The 20246-nt window shown below is 43.5% G+C and overlaps 1 protein-coding gene across 2 annotated transcripts in view; it reads left to right on the top strand.

Moving 5' to 3' along the window:
- LOC116983283 (host cell factor 1-like) overlaps window positions 1-20246 on the top strand; it is a 64292-nt gene that overhangs the window by 14710 nt on the left and 29336 nt on the right. For both annotated transcript variants that reach the window (XM_033036970.1, XM_033036969.1), the window contains exons 4-15: window positions 1139-1347; window positions 3442-3526; window positions 3624-3730; window positions 4924-5103; window positions 7853-8215; window positions 9005-9180; window positions 11059-11256; window positions 12489-12716; window positions 14619-14720; window positions 16691-16910; window positions 17904-18034; window positions 19119-19266. In XM_033036970.1, coding sequence (XP_032892861.1) covers window positions 1139-1347; window positions 3442-3526; window positions 3624-3730; window positions 4924-5103; window positions 7853-8215; window positions 9005-9180; window positions 11059-11256; window positions 12489-12716; window positions 14619-14720; window positions 16691-16910; window positions 17904-18034; window positions 19119-19266 — 2147 coding nt within the window. The remainder of the gene's footprint in view (window positions 1-1138; window positions 1348-3441; window positions 3527-3623; window positions 3731-4923; window positions 5104-7852; window positions 8216-9004; window positions 9181-11058; window positions 11257-12488; window positions 12717-14618; window positions 14721-16690; window positions 16911-17903; window positions 18035-19118; window positions 19267-20246) is intronic.

Below are 20246 nucleotides of genomic sequence, written 5' to 3'. Positions count from 1 at the left end.
ATCGATGTATTGATGACACATTGTATAACTATGTCTTAACTACTGGCTGTTAACAAATGCTAACAGTGGTAGTTAAATTGTTTTTGTCATGGCCGGTGCAACGGTGACTCGTTGTAACGATTATCCATGTTCCTTTTTTTTTAAATCCGTATTTAACAACGCAAATGTTTTTTTTTTTTAATCCGTATTTAACAACGCGAATTCGTATTTCCGTATTCGTCTTGCATTTCCGTACGAAATACGGAAAATTAGCGCGGGGCCCCCTTAGGCGCCGCTTAAGGCCGGCCCTGACAAAAGGTATGAAAAGCTGCAAAGAACAAATGAATGAAAAGTATGAAAAGAACAAATCAGAGCCAGCAGGTATAAAAAAGATAAGTGATGCAGTGTTCTCCACTTGCCTTAAATAAGAGCAGCTCCCAAGAATATCAACACCATGAAGGTTCAATTGTACTTTATTGTCACATGAGCTAGGTACAGTGAAATTTCTTTTTTTGCATACAGTTCAATCAAAATGTAGTCTTAAGTTGTTCTTGAGGTGGCACGGGGTCGTAGTTGTAGGAGTCAACTTGACCAGACGACATGTCGGTGTCCTTCACCATTGCTCGGCCGCTCCATGCCGCTACATGCTGTGTCTGATCCGTACACGGCCTCTTGGAGCGGCGACCAATCCAATCAATACCCTGCAAGAAATACCTCCAGCCCCACTCGACACATCGACAGCCTGTATACATGGCAGCCCACGCGTCACCGCTCAGCGTCCGTGCTTCGGGGCGTCTCCCGCAGCAGACCTTTGAACACACAGAGCTTCTCCAAGGCTGCGAGAGGTGAGCCCCCAGCCCGTGCACCGGCACCCATCATTTCCTCTCTCCGTCCTCCTCCAACATCTTGAATACAATTAGGGATAGCTAACAAATGATGCCCAGTTCCAGAAAAGATTAAAGTACAATGTTAACACCAGAATGGCAGATTTTAAATTGAACTGTGGGGGCCAGTCTGAAAAATATCTGATTTATTGAACACCATTTATTACCTTTGAGGGTTTGAGCTTGTCACAACTTGTTTGTTGATCTGATACTGGAACTGTCATGCTTGTTTTGTGCATTGCAGTTTTCATGATTTTATTTTTCTTTCCTGCAAGGTATTTAAATGACCTGTACATATTGGAGCTTAAGCCAGGGTCAGGAGTTGTAGGATGGGACATACCGGTCACATATGGAACTCCCCCCCCACCCAGAGAATCTCACACTGCAGTCGTGTATCGCAGCAAGGACACCAGTAAACAAAAACTGGTCATCTATGGTGGGATGAGCGGCTGCAGGCTTGGAGACCTGTGGATTCTGGATGTTGGTAAATGTTTTTTATTTCTCTGTTGACAGTAGCAAATATTTTTCAATTACATTTATGCTTGTAAATTCAGGACCCATTGATGAAATGTGGTTTCTGCATTTCCAGACAATTTCACTTCTTGATGACCCTCTTAAGAAAAATATTTGGACAGGTACATGGATAGGGAGCGTTTAGAGGGATATGTGCCAAATGCGGGCAGGTGGGACTAGTATAGATGGGGCATCTTGGTCAGTGTGGCAAGTTGGGATGAAGGCTCTGTTTCCGTGATGTATGACTGACTAAATCTGTGATCTGTTATTCCTATTATTATAAGCAATGGAAATCAATCTTGAGCTTTTGGCTTAAGCTAGAGACCTGTTGATGGATTCCTGAAATTCATTGGGACAAAGGAGATCAGTTACTTGGAATCCAGATGTGGGGTCTCGACCTAAAGTAGTCGACAATTCTTCCATCTCCCAACCGCAGATGATGCTTGACCCCCCCCCCCCCCGTGTCTCTCCAGCAGACTGGAAGTGGAAGATTTATTTTTCTTGCTTCAGATGCTTGGAGGACCATAGCCTAGTCGGAGTAGCAGATATTTGCTGAGTATGTTCTTCAGAGGTGAAGCTGCGTCAGAAATTTGGGAGGCAATAATGTGATATTTAAACATTGTGTAAACATGTAGAAATATGTAGAAGATTTAACATATTATTCAAAAAGCATCATTATGTTGCTCATCAGATTAGCATCCCTCTCTGTTAGTTTCCACCCCTTGCTGCAATCCTGCTCCTTGATGAGTTGAGAGGCTATGTGAATGCCCGAGCAGTGAGATAATAACTTTCGATGGGGATGCTGGGTGGCGACCAAAACCCAGAACCAATCTTGCCATTCCCATGTAAAACGGCAGCATACCAAGTAGAGCACCGTTTGCTGTCGACTTTGATACGAATGGATAATTAGAAAAAGGCTGAAGGTCAAACATGAGGCCTCTTGGGTCAGTCAAGCAACAAGCTCTCTCTCCTCCCTCCCCTCATTGTTTTCTTCCTTCTTAAAATCCTTTTTATACGTCTACCCAGTTGGGGTACATTTAATACCAGATGTTGCTTTTTGTTTCTTGTCTCAATTCCATCTGAGCCCCCATGGTGAATGTAGGCAAGGGAACATGGAAGAAACCATGTCACAGAGTTTGAAACTGATTATCTCAGACATTCAAGAACTTTCCAGCTTCCGTTAAGGATTACCAGAAGGTCACCCCTTCTGCCCTTCCTTCCAGCTGAAGTTTGTTCTTCTATCCCAGATAACAACAGGCTGACCCTGGGTTCCTTTCTGGTCCATTTATTGAATGAAGTTTAAATTGTGGAGTTTACTATTGAGGAAATGTTTGTCGTCAAAACCTGAAATATGCTTTAGCCTTCAGATCATAACTGCACTGGAGGGAGCCACTCTTCTCTCTGCCAGCTCTTTGAAATTTACTTTTGCTACCCATAGCCCAACACATATCTGCTTTCAATGTGTTTCCTGTTTGGAAGCTTCCAATACCCAAGCAGGTATCCCAAACTACAACAGCTGACCATGTTTCTAACAAAATAAATATTCTCGTCATCGCCCTTTTGGATTTTTGACCTGTTACTGAATATCTTCTTATCACATATGGGTGGCACAGTGGTGGAGTGGTAGAGCTGCTGCCTTACAGCGCCAGAGACCCAGGTGCGATCCTGACTACGGATGCTGTCTGTACGGAGTTTGTACATTCTCCCTGCGACCATGTGGGTTTTCTCCGGGTGTTCCAGTTTCCTCCCACACTCCAAAGACGTACAGGTTTGTAGGTTAATTGACTTTGGTAAAAGTGTAAATTGTCCCTAGTGTGTAGGATAGTGTTAGTGTACGGGTAATTCCTGTTCAGCGCGGAATTGGTGTGCCGAAGAACCCATTTCAGCACTATATATATAAACTCTAAAATAAATATTCTCATCATCGCCCTTTTGGTTCTGTGATCTCTTACTGAATTTCTCTCTCTTCCCACACCCCATCACCCCAGCTACAAATAACAATTTATGTTGAATTTACTTGACAATTCTTCATGATCTCTCAATGTATTTTGTTTGCATACTGCAGAAAGTTTAACGTGGAATAAGCCAGAGGTTGCCGGAGTTCCTCCGTTGCCCAGAAGCTTGCACTCTGCGACAATGATCGGGAGCAAGTGAGAAACTCTTATTATGCTTAAGAACAATGCTTGGAATCATTACTGGTTGTGTTCCCATCCAGTGACGCATTGAACTTTACTGCTCTTTTTCCAGAATGTACGTTTTTGGTGGCTGGGTCCCCCTTGTTCTGGAAGATGTCAAAGTTCCCACTCATGAGAAAGAATGGAAGTGCACAAATACGTTGGCATGCCTGGATCTTGGTACGATGTATTGCTTTTTGACTCTCTGACCCTTTGCTATTTGCTACTTTATTAACCATATAACCCAACAATACATTATTGATAGAAAATCCTCAGTGGGTGAGAATAAATGGCAAAATCAGTCTTAATTGAGTTTCCTATGTATAAAAAATTCAGAGCATTGCGAGTTTGAGCAGTTCTTGCAAGTTGAGAGAGATGGGGAATCCAATGACAGTCAAAATATTCTTGTTTTTTGTCTGTTCTCTGAACTGAAAAATTAGATTACCGATTTACCATGCACATCTGTAATTTTCCATCAAGGCACTACACCGCAGATACTGCAATCTGGAGCAGAAAATGAGAGCTACTGGAGGAACTCAGCGGGTCAGGCAACATGTGTGGAGGGAATGAACAGACACTGTTTCACGTCCACAGTTTTCAAGAGAGAGTTAGATTTGGCTCTTAGGGCTAAGGGAATCAAGGGGTATGGGGAAAAAGCCAGAATGGGGTACTGATTTAGGATGATCAGCCATGATCATATTGAATAGAGGTGCTGGCTCGAAGAGCCAGATGGCCTACTCCTGCACATATTTTCTCTGTCTAGATTTCTATGTCCAGAATGTCGACTTATCTGTTTCTCTTCACGGATGCCGCCTGACCTGCTGTATTTCTCTGCAGCACTTTTGTTTTGCTCTAATTTTTCATGACTATAAAATGGTCAGATGTTTTTGAAGGTGGGGAAAGCAGTATTGAAGCTATCACCCTCCTATATTGTGGATGGTTCCCAATTCCCTTTGGTGATAAATATCCGGCCAACGCAGCATTTGTGAACACGAATGACTATTTCTTGATGTCAAGTTATGTTTTATGCACCAGGATTGTCACAGTGGCCCAGTTGGTCGAGCTGCTACCTCACAGCGCCAGAGACCCAGGTTCGATCCTGACCTTGGGTACTGTCTCTGTGGAGTTTGCACGTTCTCTCTGACCATGTGGGTTTCCTCCGGGTGCTCTGGTTTCCTCCCACATCCCAAAGACGTGCAGGTTAATTGGCCCTTTGTAAATTGCCCTCCGTGTGTAGGGAGTGGAGGCAAAAGTGGGATAACATAGAACTAGTGTGAACGGGTGATTAATTGTCGGCATGAACTTGGTGGGCCCGTGTCTCTGTTGTGCCTTTCTATCAAACATATTAATTTCTTCATTCTTTTTCATACTAGAAACAATGATTTGGACTCAGATCTCGACTGAATCGTTTGAGGACAGCATCCCTCGTGCCAGAGCTGGTCACTGCTCAGTCTCCATAAGCACACGTCTCTATGTGTGGAGTGGTCGAGATGGTTATCGCAAAGCTTGGAACAATCAAGTCTGTTGTAAAGACTTGTGGTATCTTGAAACAGGTAACGGCATATGAGGGAGACACAAGAGGCTGCAGATATATGGGCACACGTGGGATGGAAATTGGCTGAAGACTGGCTTCTAGGATGCTAGGAATCCTAGGGCAAAAGTATTTGTTATGGCAAAAAGGAGACCATTCAACCCATCAAGTACATTCTCTCCCAATAAAGCAGTTCCATCAGTTCAGTCTCCCATCGTTCTCCTAGAAGATAATAATCTCTCACATGCCCACCAACTTTCACTTTTCATAAGACATAGGCGCAGAATTAGGCCATACGGCCGATTGAATCTGTCCCGCCATTCGATCATGGCTTATCTATTTTTCCTTCGCAAACCCCATTCTCCTGCCTTTTCCCTGTAATCTTGATACCCTTGCTAATCAAGAACCTATCAATCTCCGCTTTAAAAATATTCAATGATTTGGCCTCCACCGCCTTCTGTGGCAATTAATTCCACAGATTCACCACCCTCTGGCTAAAGAAATTCCTCCTCATCTACATTCTAAAGGTACGCCTTTTATTTTGAAGTTGTGCCCTCTGTTCCTTGACTCACCCAATACTGGAGTGGTTTGCCTCAGTTTTTAGGTATGCCTGATGCTGCATTCATTCCCCTGTGCACTAATTGAACCCATAGTTAATCCCCTGTCTTCACAGTACCGGTGGGGTAAGGAATACTCTGGACAATGAGATTATAATTTGAGGTAGTGCACTTCTCCACTAATGATGATTCACTGTGCGCATGGATATGGAGGGATACGGACAACATGCAGGCAGAGGAGATTAGTTTGACTTGCCTTCATGTTAGGCACGCACATTGTGGGCTGAAGGGCCTATTCCTGTGCTGTACGATGTGGACGCCTAATTTTGAGTTGCCAGATTGTTCTGTCCTGTTTAGTTGATTGCAGTGCCACATAAAATAATGGAGCAATCTCATTAAAGACGTGGTCTCCACAAGAACTATACGGTGCTCTCGTCCACCTGTTCATTAATCTTGGTTTGAAAAAAGGAAAGTATTTTGAAGGAACCAGCATTTACAATTAGAGGACGTACTGAAACTGTTATTATTGTCTTATTGATTGTGGAATTCTACAATGCACACTGTCCTGACTGCTTATCGTTCATTACAATTGACTGTACTTTAAAATAAATTGCAGGATGCCCTAAATTTTGAAAACCACTGAAAAATTCAAAGTACTTTCGTTTGCAAGATTAATAGTACTAAGTAGTACCATATAAATCACTCCCTAGGCTTTTAATGGTTACTCTGTTGGTAATTGAGGTAAGGCTTATGGTTACGATTGAGAATTCATAGAAACATTCAACATTACAATAATTCTGAGAATGTGGGTAAAATAAAGTTATTATTGGTCAGGGATATTGTTGGGCCCCTTCCCCTGTAGCTGCATAATTATCGATTCAGATTCAGATTCAACTTTAATTGCCATTGTCAGTGTACAGTACAGAGACAACGAAATGGTACTACTATTACAATATATGGTACTACTATTACAATTATCCAGATAATAGCAAGATTCATTCTGATTTGTTGGTCTCGAGAACTCTCTAATGCGTGCTGTTTAGCCTGTATGTAGCCTTGTACTGAAGCTTTGGGATCATCATCAAAGGCACAGAAGTTGATAGATCATAGGAGCCGAATTAGGCCATTTGGCCCATCAAGTCTACTCCGCCGTTCAATCATGGCTGATCAATCTTTCCCTCTCAATCCCATTCTCCTGCCTTCTCCCCGTAATCTTTGACACCGTTACTAATCTGGAAACTGTCAATCATCACTTTAAAAACACCCAATGACTTGGCCTCCACTGTTGTCTGCGGAAATTAATTCCACAAATTCACTGCCCTCTTGCTAAAGAAATTCCTCCTCATCTCTTTTCTAAAGTTACGTCCTTTTATTCTGAGGCTGTGCCCTCCGATCCTAGGCTTTCCCACTAGTGGAAACATCCTCTCCACATTTGCCCTATCAAGAATATTGTTGAAGCCACTTCCCCCTGTAACTGAATGATTATCTACCACAATTATCTAGATAATTATAAGATTCATTCTGATCTGTGATCATTCTGGTCGTGCGTGCTGTTTAGCCTGCATGTAGCCCTATACTGAAGCTTTGGGATCATCATTAAAGGGCACAGTCGTGGGGAGGGGAGATGGAAGAAAGTGAGAGAAAATGGCAATCTAACCAGAAAGATTGGTCGAAATGACCTCCATACACACTCGGGGCAACTTACAAAGGCCAATTAATCTACAAAACTCATACATCTTTGAGATGTGGTATGAAACCCACTCTGTAACGGGAAAAGCGTGCAAACTCTACACAGGCAGCACAGTGGAATTCTCCCTGTGACCTTGTGGGTTTTCTCCGTGTTCTCTGGTTTCTTTGCACACTCTATAAAGATGTACAGGTTTGTAAGTTGATTGGCTTCGGTAAAATTGTAAATTGTTTCCTGTGTGTAGGATAGTGTTAGTATATGGGGTGATCGCTGGTCACCGTGGACTCGGTGGGCCGAAGGGCTTGTTTCCGTGTTGTATCTCTAAAAGTAAAAGCACCTGAGGCCAACATGGGTCCCTGGCAGTGTGAGGCATTTTTTTTTCTACAATCGCTCAAGTTGGGGAAGTGGTGTGTTGCCAAGTAGAATACTCCTCGTCACAATACAATTCTTCCCACCCCCACTCCACTTGCACTTTCCATTCCAACCTTTCGTAATGAAAATTGTTTTCTTCCTTTGCTTTCAAATAGAAAAGCCTCCGGCTCCTGGCAAGGTCCAGCTGATTCGAGCAAGCACCAACTCCCTGGAGGTCAGCTGGGGATCCGTGTCGACTGCCGACAGCTACTTGCTTCAGCTTCAGAAGTACGATGTGCCAGTAGCCACCGCCGCCATGACCCCTCTGACCAACTCTGCCGTGTCAGGCGTTCGGGCGCCCAGCAGTCCCGCTCCCGCCACCGCAGCACCAGCCTCGCCTTCGCCTGCGCAATTGGGAATCCGCTTTGTGACGCGGACTGCTGCCACGCCAGGGACGCAGGCTGCACCCCTCACCCCTGCCGCCTCATCTCCAGCTGTGCTCAGAATCCCAGCCACCATGGTCTCTCCACGCACTCCAGGTAACGCACCACCCCTCTGCCCCGCCTCTGTGTGGATAGTAACACGATTAACAGGTGCTTTTTTCTCTATCTTAACACATATTTATTAGCACAGAATTGCTCTATCTAACTCCCTCTTGAAAGCATCCAGAGAATCGGCCTCCATTGCCTTCTGAGGCAAAGAATTCCATAGATTCAAAACTCTCTGGGTGAAAAACCTTTTCCTCATCTCCGTTCTAAATGGCTTACCCCTTATTCTTAAACTGTGGCCCTTGGTTCTGGACTCCCCCAACATCGAGAACAAACTTCCTGCCTCTAGCGTGTCCAATCCCTTAATAATCTTATATGTTTCAATAAGATACCCTCTCATCCTTCTAAATTCCAGTGTATACAAGAATTGAAGGGAAAAGGAGGAAACATCACTTGGTGATTTGTATGTTGATATTTTTCAAAGGAACGTGGGTGTCTTTGCACAACAGTTACTGAAAGTGAATATGCAGCTGCAGCAAGCAATTAATAAGGCAAACCTTATGTAACGCAAAACACAAAGTGATGGAGTAACTCAGGTCAAGCAGCATCTCTGAAGAACATGGATAGGTGACGTTTAGGGTGGAGACCCTTCTTCAGTCTGAAAAATGATTGAACACTGTCAGTCTGATGAAGTGTCCCAACATGAAGTGTCACCTATCCATGTTCTCCAGAAATGCTGCCTGACACACTGAGTTACTCCAGCATCCTGCGTCTTTTTTTCTATCCTTTAGTCCATTGGCTTCTTTAGAGCAAAGTTTAATTAAGCTCTTCCTAATACAGGGACGGCAATGATCAGGGCAGCAGCCGGCCAGACGGTGGTGGGACCAGCAGCTTCTACCGCACCCCTCGTCACTGTACAACGGCAGGTTGCACCTCAGGGTAAAGCCCCCATCACTGTGGCGACCCTTCCACCGGGCATCCGTATGGTGAGGCCAGCACAGACCACAGCAGGGACGGTAAGTTTGTTCTTTTGTGGTCTCCACAGAACACTCTGCACAGGTGCTCCCTGCATCCTGTGGCTTAAAATTGATTGTCTCAACTTTTGTCAGACTTCTCTCGCTGGGTAACTGCGGATGCAACATAATGAAATGTTTTAGGAAATGCAGTACAGCTGCCATAGCATAAGCAGAGCTAATGAGTTGAGACAAATGTTTTAACTGTCACGTTTACTGTTAAAAAAAACGAGCTGCATCAACGGTAATATGTGCAGCACACCAGAAAAATGTTTTCTAACAGGTACTACAATGGCTTTTGTGGTTGGTGTGTTCATGAGCATTCATATCGTTCCCTCGTTTCATCCACTCTGTCCACCCGGTTAGCTGTTACCCTGCAGTGCGTCTGTGTTCAGGATAAGGAAAGAATTGAGCAGCATTCCCTCCTTGCAATTACTATCCTGTGAATGTTACTGGGGAAGGGAATTGAATGCTGAAATGCTCACCAGCTTTGGCAAGACCTGTTGTTTCAGATCGATGACCTTTCATTGGAACTCGATCTATTTTTAAAGTAAGTCTAGAGCTGTAGAAAAAAAAGAGGTGACGCAAGAATTTTAAAGATAATTTGTTGGGACTATGCACACTCTAGTAATTTATCCAGGCAGCAACTCTGCATGTGAACAAGGGAAGCAATTGTTGCAAGACTATTGATCTCTGGTGGAGGGTTCATGATTGAGCCCAAATACCCGTGTCACTCATCTAGGTAATTGTTGCAACTCTAAGTTCAGAAGTAAGTTCATGTCATAGGAGCAGAATTAGGTCATTCGGCCCATCAAGGCTACCCCGCAGTTCATGGCTGATCTATGTTTCCCTCTCAACCCCATTCTCCTGTCTCCTCTCCATAACCACTGACACCCTTACCAATCAAGTGTCTGTCAGTCTCCGCCATAAAAATACCCCATGACGGCCTCCCACCGCCACCTGTGGCAATGAATTCCACAGATTCATCACCCTCTGGCCAAATAAATTCCTCCATTCTAAAGGTATGTCCTTTTATTCTGAGGCTGTGCCCCCTAGTTCTGGGCTCTCCAATTAGTGAAAATATCCTCTCCACATCCACTCTATCCAGGTTTTTAAGTAAGTGCATGCTGCATACAGGCATTGTCTTTGGAAGTTATGCGCTATAATTCTGAGAACTATATTCTGCACTCTGTATCTTTCCCTTCACTCAACATGGTGTACTAGAGTTTGACTTTATGTATAGTATTATCTGATTTGATTGGAAAGCATGCAAAACAAAGTTTTTCACTGTACCTTGGTACATGTAACAATAATAAATCTAACCTAGGTCACCTGCAAAATAGGGCATAAATCTATGATGCACTTAACTTTTACAACCTACATCCACACTTCAGAGGTTAAATGATCTCTTTCTCTCCACACAGCTCTGACTGTGTTCTTGTTTGCAGAGCTGCATTGTTTAAGAGACTAGGAATTAATGGGAAGCTAGAATTGCTCCTAATGCATTCATGTTTAATAGTGGTGTACTTTGTGTTGTCTTCTCAGTTGCTTCTAACTAGAACCATGAGTTTCCTTTCTCCATTTATGAGTAGGCGCTTGAAATTAGTTGTGAATGAAGGAAAAGATTAGTAATGCATTGGAGTACAACCTCCAAATAGGTTCCGAACTATATAGACTTGGGGACATTATTTTTGACTGCAGTACTAGTGTCTATTTATTTGTCTGTTATTTTAATATACACTGAACAGAGTAATACATTTACATATCTGTTGTGCAGCTGCAAGTAAGAATTTTATTGTTCTGTTTTGGGATATATGCCAAATCTTGACTCTTGACTTGACTCTTCTTGCTCTCTGGTGACCTTTCTTTCCATTCTTCCAGCCGCTTACCTCCAGCCCACAGATGAGTGGGATGGCAGCTCTGGCTGCTGCAGCCGCTGCCACTCAGAAGATTCCTTCAAGCACAGCGGTCACCTCCATTGGAATTCACCCTGGCACAACCATGGTCAAAACTGTGGCAGTCACCCCTGGAGCCAATACTTTGCCAAATGCTGTAAAAGTAGCAACTCCATCAGTCATGGTAAGTTGTTGCTACAAAGAAATGGTACAAATGTTATAGTTTTAAATGAGAAGTCTTAGGAACTATTGTGATATAGCAAAACCACCAGTAAGTATCTTCAAGAGCAGCACAGCTGTAGAGTTCCTGGGTAGATACTATGGATTTGAGCGTCCACTAATTGGAAATCCACTAAGACGCAAGAAACTGCAGATACAGGTTTACAAAAAAAAAATAAAGTGAAATAATGATTGATTTAAAGGTCCAACATGGAAACGCCCAAATTGCTGTCTGCTTATTCCCTCCACAGATAATGCCTGACCCACTGAGTTCTTCCAGCACTTTGTGTTTTGCTGAAGATTCCATCATCTGTTTAGTTTAGAGATATGGCATGGAAACAAGCCCTCATGAACCCACGCCGACCATCGATCAACCATTCACAGTAGTTCTATGTTACCCCACTTTTGCATCCACTCCCTTTTTGGTATGGGAAGAAACCAAACCCATGCGGTCACAGGGAGAACATGCAAACTCCACAATGACAGCACCCAAGAACAGGATGGAACCTGGGTGTTTGGCACTGAGGCAGTAGCTCTACCGCTGCGCCTTTGTGCTGCCTTAAGTGCTGGAGCAACTCAGCAGGTCAGGCAGCCTCTCTGGAGGGAATGGATAGGTGATTTTTCGGGTCGGGGCTTCAGTCTAATTGTCGTAAGAAATCTGGAAAAGTAATTTATAAGACTGTTTGTTAGTATGAGATTTTATACCTCCAGTTTTTGGGTGAAGATTAGGGACTGTATTTAGAGCATGGCTGAGCACTGTATCAATGATCTTTAAAGTATGGAGTCTTCCATACCGCTTCATTCCAAACATTATAGTGCAAACATAAAGCTATATGATTATCTTTACATTGCCAAAACTAAACATAGACTAGGTGTAGAAACAGGAAACTGCAGGTACTACTTTATATGAAAGATAGGCACAGTGCTGGAGTAACTCAGCATGTCGGTCAGCATCTCTGGCAAAAAAGGATGGGTGATGTTTCAGGTCGGGATCCTTCTTCAGACTCACAAGTCTAACTAGATAGACAAGGCAACCATTGTGACAAGCCATCAGTTTATTTTTAATACTGCAACCTAAAAATATTAAAGGCTCTACATTCCTTTGAGCATCGTTGCACAAATGTCCAAAGAAGCGATTTATTTTTGTTTCCTGGAAGGCCTTTCGCTTGTGCTGATATGAATCTATTTGCTTTGCAGGTCAACGCACCGGCAACCTCAATGTTGAAGACTGCAGCTGCTCAGTTAGTGACTCCAACGCATGTTGCCACCACCACGGCTCCGGCTAGACCCATTATTACAGTGCACAAGTCAGGAACAGTCACTGTGACCCAGCAAGCACAGGTGGTGACCACTATGGTGGGAGGTGTCACTAAAACCATCACGTTGGTGAAGAGCCCCATCTCCATGGCAGGAGGAAGCACACTGGTAAAGATAGCAGCTCTTGTGAGCGGCACTATGGCGCAGCAGTAGAGCCGCTGCTTCACGGCACCAGAGGCCCTGGTTTAATCCCGATTACGGGTGCTGTCTGTACGGAGTTTGCACGTTCTCCCTGTGATGGCTTGGGTTTTTCTCAGGGTGTTCCAGTTTCCTCCCACATTCCAAAGACATACAGGTTTGCAGATTAATTGGCTTCTGTAAGATTGACCCTAGTGTATTGGATGCGAAACTGGAATTACATAGAACTAATGTGCGGACTCGGTGGGCTGAATAGCCTGTTTCTAGGCTATAGCTGAACTAAACTGGATGAGCTTACAATTACTGACCGATTATCAGAATAAAGATCAAGTAAGCTTGCATTTTTAGTTTCAAATTGTGACTCTTTGTTGTGGCTGATTAAAGTTTTCAAAAACCGTTTAAAATATATATATATCTCCCCTACCCTGCTCTCCTCTCTTACACTTTTTTTGTCTCCTTTTCATCTCTAGTCTTTGTCCGCCCTTTTGGACAGGTAGCTGGATAGGAGAGGTTTTGTGTGATATGGGCCAAACGTGGGCAGGTGGGATTGGAGTTGGTGGGATATCTTGGTCAGCATGGACAAGTTGTGCCGAAGGTGCTGTTTGACTCTATCTGCTAATCAACCCCCCCCCCCCCCCCTAACCTTCACCCAACTATCACTTGCCAGGCTTTGTCCTGCCTCTCTTCTAGCTCCCCCCACACTACAATCAGTTTGAAAAAGAATCCCAACCCAAAATGTCACCTAGCCATGATACTACCTGACCCGCTGCGTTACTCCGGCATTTTGGGCCTTTTTAAAAAATCAATGTCATGCTTGTATCAATGTTGTTGCGGATCATTGAGACTCCCCTTAACACTGTCTTATATCCTAAATTTAAATCATCCTTGCAAACACATAATCTTGCATTTTCTGATTGGTGTAGTTTTTGCTTCCTGTCACTTTCCACTTGTGAAGCTGTTGATTTCTTGCCCAGGCTTTATTTGCCAGTAAAGCTCTGGCATCTTGCCCAGGCATTCAATATTGTTGAATGAAAGAAAGTTGCTAGTGTTGAACCACATCTTTATTTAGCCAGTAATCTTTGAAGTCCATGTAAAATACTAAACGTAGCTACATTGGATGGTTGGGAAGGCATGTAGCAGTTTGGAGCATTAAGAAAATCTTGCCACATTTGCAGCTTTAATGAATCAGCATTCATCTTACTGTTTGAATTCTGAATAATAACTAAACTAACATCATTTTTAAGGCAGGCACATGGATCGGAAAGGTTTACAGGGATATGGGCCAAACACGGGAAAATAAGATTGGCTTAGATGAGGCATCTTGATCGGCATGGACGAGTTGGGCTGAAGGGCCTGTTTCCGTGTTATATGACTATGACTCTAATATGCTATAGGGATAACATTGATGTTGCATTTTAGTTCTTTGCTGCTCCCTCTATGGGTCATTTGATGATAAAGCTGCCTAACGTGGAAACGAACAATCAGCAAATTGGCTGCTTTGTTTTCCACTAACGGTAGTGACTACAATGAAAAATTATTTAATTTTGTGTCAATATCAGTGAAGAATTTCGGTACGCACGTTGTGGGCCGAAGGGCCTATACCTGTGTGGTACGCTTCTATGAAGCACTTTGGGGCAATGTGAAGTGAATGCAAAAGGTTAATGTTAAATACAAGTCTTAACAATTTACCCAGCCCATCAAAGGAAGGTTAAGGGGAGAAGAACTGTTTGCATTCTTAATTAAGAACAGATATAACAAAGTTTGATGATTCAGAGAGGTATGTAACTGTGTGTGTTTTCTCTTGATTAGTGAAAGTATTGTAATGCTTCTCCCAAGGCTTTACTTTAATAGTACACTTCTGTTCTCTCATAGATTTCCAACCTGGGCAAAATGCTCACGCTGCAAGCTAAACCAGGACAACAGGCTACCATCTCAGGCACAGGCTCCTCCGGGCCACTTACACAGATCTTCCAGGTTGGCAAATTTCCCTGCCTCAATCCACAATCGGTCTGTTTCTCCATGCTCTTCCCTGAAATGTCTTCACTAGAAAAGAGGACATGTAATTAATGGTAGAAAGTGAGGTGACCTGTGTGCATCATGGGATAATTTATGGATCGGTGGTGTTTTCCTGTTGGCTAACTTTACATGTTTATAACATGATGAAAGTTATCTTTTTTTAATGTCCCTTAAAATCCTAATTTGAATAATTCCAACCCCATGGCTCCAAAGATGTTCTTTCTGTTAACTTCATTTGGCCGTCAATATTAAACAAAACACAAAGTGCTGGTGGAACTCAGCAGGTCTGGCAGCATCTGTGGCAGGAATGGACGTGGTGTTTTGGGCCGGGATCCTTCAGTCCTGAAACGTTACCTGTCCATTGCCTCTGTGATGTCTCTGTGTTATGTTTCCACGTTCTCCTTGTGACCATGTGGGTTTCCTCTGGATGCTCTGAATTCCTCCCCATCGCAAAGACGAGTGAGTTTGCAGGTTAACTGGCCTCTGTAAATCATCCTTGTGTGTAGGGAGTGGATGAGAAAGTGGAATAACATGGAACTAGTATGAACAGGTGATCGATGGTCGGCGTGGACTCTGTGGGCCAAATGGCCTGATTCCATGCTGTATCTTTCAATCAATCAATCCATCAAAACAAATGTGGAGTGTCCAGCACAGCACTGTCCTTGAAACATAATAACTTTTAAGACTACTTGACCATCTTAAATTTTGGTCAGTACATTTACAATTCCTACTAGACCAAGTGCAGACCCGTTGGGTATGTTCCCCCAACGTGCGGTTGTGGGGGGGGAGGCGGCATGCAGCGTCACACACACTAACTATCTCCCCCCCCCCCGCACTCACGCTGATTACCACCCTTGATATTATATAGTAGGGGTGTGGAGGGGAGGGGGTTTAGGGGAGGAATGGTGGGGGAGGGGAGGGGGGGGAGAGGAGAGGGGGGGGGAGAGGAAAGGAGGGGGAGAACCTAAAAAACATTTTAGAACCAAAAAAGACACATTCTGCAAGCATTGTAGAACCAAAAGAGACACTTTTTGCAAACATTTTAGAACCAATAAACACTTTTTGCAAACATTTTAGAACCAATAGACACATTCTGCAAGCGTTTTAGAACCACTAAGGACACTTACATTTGAGTTGACATGTGTTCAGTGTTATTCACAGCTCAGAGAAATGTGACCCTCTGCCTTCCTCCAGCTTGCAGACACTGATTGAGGCACACCACTTCCTGGTTTTATAGTCCCTCCCCCCTGCCGCCAGCAGGGGCAGCAGAGAGAATGGGGAATTTTGTAAAATCATTAATATCTCTGGCATTTCTCATCAACGGGAAAAATCCTCGGCACACATACGGCGGAGGGGGGCTCTGAGCGAGGTGGCCAAAAATGACGGCCGTAGGTGGCGGCGTTCTCTCGGAAATCGCAGCACAGATGGCCAAAACCGGTCAAGAACAGACTTTTAGTAATATAAGATGGGAGTCCCTCAAAAACCAGCGTGGAGGCCTTAGGTGTAGTGTATTTAATATCCCTTCTTTCTGCTTTGATTAAAACCAATATATCTAAGAAGATACACAAGAAATGTCCCAACCTGAAATGTCATCCATCCGTTTTCTCCAGCGATACTGCCTGACCCACTGAGTTACTCCAACACTTTGTGTCTTTTAAAAATATATTTATGTTTGCTGCTTTATATTAAAATCTATATGTCACGTTTAAAATTGTAATTTGCATAATTTTCCGGCCAGTTACAAGATCTTCACTAATTCAGTTTGTTATAGAATGACCATCTGTTGTTACTGTTCTGGCAATTCTGTCATATGGATTTGTGATGCCAACTTTACGGGACCAGCCTACAAATTGCTTTATCATGATGAATTCATCCTCGTGTAGCTGACTAGCAGATGGTCTGTTTGTACCTTTTTTTCAATTCAACAGACCAAAGGTCAACTGCCTCCAGGGGCAACCATTTTAAAGCTCGTTACGTCTGCAGATGGGAAGCCTGCCACCATCATCACCACCTCCCAAGCGGGTAATGTGGGCCTAAAGCAGACGCTCATGAGCCTTGGTAACATGTCGCCTGCCTCTTCAAAACCAGCCACCACCATTCTCAAAACTATCCCAATGTCTGCACTTATATCACAGCCCAGCACTACAGGTATGGAAAAGTGATGACTGCTGCTCTATTTTAATGTAGATGTATCTGTATCAGACTGTCTGAAAAGAGTCTGGATCCCAAACCGAAACGTAACCTGTCCATGTTCTCCAGAAGTGCTGCCTGACCCTCTGAGTTACTCCAGCACTTTGTGTCTTGTTTCCTGGACCTGATAGCTTATCTCCTAGCATCTGAGGGAATGGTGCATGGTTTTTACTGTCATCTGCCCAAATTCCCTGTATTCTGCAGAAGATCCAGAGGATTATAAATATATAAATGTCACACCACCAGTCAAGGAAGGCAGGAGACAGAAAGCAGGAAAGTATACACTGGCTAATATTTCATCAGTCATTGGAAAATGCCAGAAATCATATTGTCATAGAACTATACAGCTTGAAAGCTGGCCCTTCGGCCCAACTCACCCATGCTGTCTGAGCTAGTCCATTTTCTATGTTTAGTCCCTTTTGCCTGCATCTGGCCCATATCCCTCTAAACTTTTCCTATCCATGGATCTGTCCAAGCATCTATCTCATTGGTGACCCTTGGAATTTACTGGACTTTATCTTGCACTATACATTATTCCCTTTATCCTGTATCTGTACACTGTGGATGGCTCGATTGTAATCATGTATAGTCTTTTCGCTGACTGGATAGCACACAACAAAAAGCTTTTCATTGTACCTCCGTACACGTGACAATAAACTAAATTTAACTCCTCCATCCCTCCCCCAGATCTAGTTCCACATCACCTACCATATTCTGTCTCATCTCTCCCTTTCACTCATATAATGACTATATTCCCTCTACACTCTCAGTCCTAGTGCAGGTTTTAGCCTGAAATGTCATCTATCCCTTGCCTTCACAGATGTTTAACCCCAAATCTGAGTTCTTCCAGCACTAAAATGAAATGAATTAGTTTATCAAGTAACAGAGAAGTTCAAGTCTTAGGGTGCAATTAGTAATTTTAATGTTACTGCTCTTCTTCCTAATTTTAAGGTGTCACAGGGACTGCTGGCATAAAATCACCAATTACAATCATCACCACGAAAGTAATGACGTCTGGAACAGGGACACCAACAAAATTCATCACTGCTGTGCCTAAACTGCAAGGACAAGGACTGACCCAGGTTAGCATTGCTTACTTGCTGCTGTGAATAATTATTTACTTTAGATTTCAAGTTCAAGGTCACATTTATTGCCACATGCACCATACAGCGGAATTTGACTTACCATGCAGCCATACAAACAAAAAAAGCACAATACACAATGAACATCCACCACAGTGGAATCAACATTCTTCAATGTGGTGGAAGGCAATAACTTTGTCAGTCCTCCTCCTTTGTTCATCCGTGGTCGGGGCCATGAACCCTCCACAGTCTCCGCTACGGATAGCCAGATGTACAGGCCCTCTCGTCGGGATGCTTGAAACTCTGACATCGGGACGGACGGACACTCAAGATGGACGGATGTGAGATTTTAGGGATAAAGAATGGAAACAGGACCTTCTGCTCATCGAGTTCATGCCGACCATTCACACACTAGTTCTATGTTACCCTACTTTTGCATCCACATGCTAAATACTTGAAGCAATTTACAGAGGCCAATTAACCTACAAACATAATAATAATAATAATAAATTTTATTTAATGGGCGCCTTTCAGACATCTCAAGGACACCTTACATAGATAATCGGAATAAAAACATATAATCGGAATAAAATAAGTAATAAAGACATCACAGAGACACAAATTAAAAACATAATTCAATCCAAAAACAGAAAATCAAAAACACAATGTGAAGAGAGAGCAGCGGCAGCCAAAGCGCGCCAGCGTCCACTCTCTCTTCACGGCAGCCATCTAGGACACAGACTTACAGGATGCACGTCTTTGGGATGTGAGAGGAAACCGGAGCACCCCAAAGACTTATAATTGGCCTTTGTAAATTGCCCTCAGTGTGCAGGGAGTGGATGCGAAAGTGGAATAACATAGAACTAATGTGGATGGGTGATCGATGGTCGGCGCTGACTCGGTGGGTCACCGTGTTGTATCTCTGTTGTTTATAATTTAACCTAAGTGGGGGCAATTTCAAATCATAACCATCCTTTTGGTAAGAAATGAAATTTGTGTTTAAGTAATTACACTTTAACATCTTGTTTCTGATCTTCCCTTCCTCTCCCCATTCTCATGTGAACCCACCCTCCACGCTGGGCAGGTGTTGCTGAAGGGTGCGGCAGGACAGCCTGGCACTATACTACGCACAATCTCTGGGACGCCGATGAGTGGAGTCAGGTTGATCACCCCAGTAACCGTGTCTACCACCAAACCGGCACTCACCACTTTGGTAGTGAAAGGCACCACTGGTATGTACTTCTGGAATGCATGCTTTGTTTGGACAAGAGTTATACGGTACAGAAACAGGTTCTTCGGCCCAACTCATCCATGCCGACAAAGATGCCCCATCTACGCTTAAGGACACAAAGTGCTACAGTTACTCAAGAGGACACATGGCATCTCTGGAAAACATGGAGAGGTGACATTTCAGGTCGGGACCTTCCTTCTGACGGAATCGGTCTGAAGAAGAGTCCTGACTCGAAACGGCACCTATCCATGTTCTCTAGAGTTACTGCGTGACTCCAGCAATTTGTGTCCTTTTGTGTAAACCAGCATCTGCTGTTCCTTTCCCCATATATGCGAGTTTCATTTGCCCTTATTTGGCCTGTAACCCTCTAAATCTTTCCTCTACATATACCTATCCAAGTGTTTTTTAAATGTTGTTATTGCACCTACCACTACTACTTTCTCCGGCAGCTCGTTCCATATATCTACCACCCTCTGTGGAAAAGGTTGTCCCTTTGGTTCCTATTAAATATTTCCAATCTCACCTTCCTCACTCTATGCCCTCTGGTTCATGATTTCCCTATCCTAGGAAAAAAATCACCCTATCTAGTCCTTCCATGATTTTATACACGTCTCCCCCCTCAGCCTCCTTCACTCCAAGGTATAAAATCCTAACCTACCCAAATTTTGTTGAGCTATCTATTGACACCATTTAAAACCATTGAGACCCCAGACATGTAATTGAGAATGCTCATGGAGAGAAGGCAATTTGAGAATTAATTTGATTGAATGTGAAGTATGGGATCCCCCAAGATGGTTTGCAAAGGTGGCCTACTTCACCCGTATCACCCATATGTTTGTTCTGGTGTTTACAGAGTACTATGTTTACATACCTGTTGTGCTGCTGCAAGTAAGAATTTAATTGTTCCGTTTTGGGTCATATAATAATAAAATACTTTTGACTCTTGATTCTTGACTTGTATCAGATCTACCCTCATGAGAT

This window comes from Amblyraja radiata, chromosome 18 (assembly GCF_010909765.2).
Source record: "Amblyraja radiata isolate CabotCenter1 chromosome 18, sAmbRad1.1.pri, whole genome shotgun sequence".
NCBI lineage: Eukaryota > Metazoa > Chordata > Chondrichthyes > Rajiformes > Rajidae > Amblyraja > Amblyraja radiata.
The sequence above is the reverse complement of the archived record's forward strand: the minus strand, read 5'-3'. Positions and strand labels throughout refer to the sequence as shown.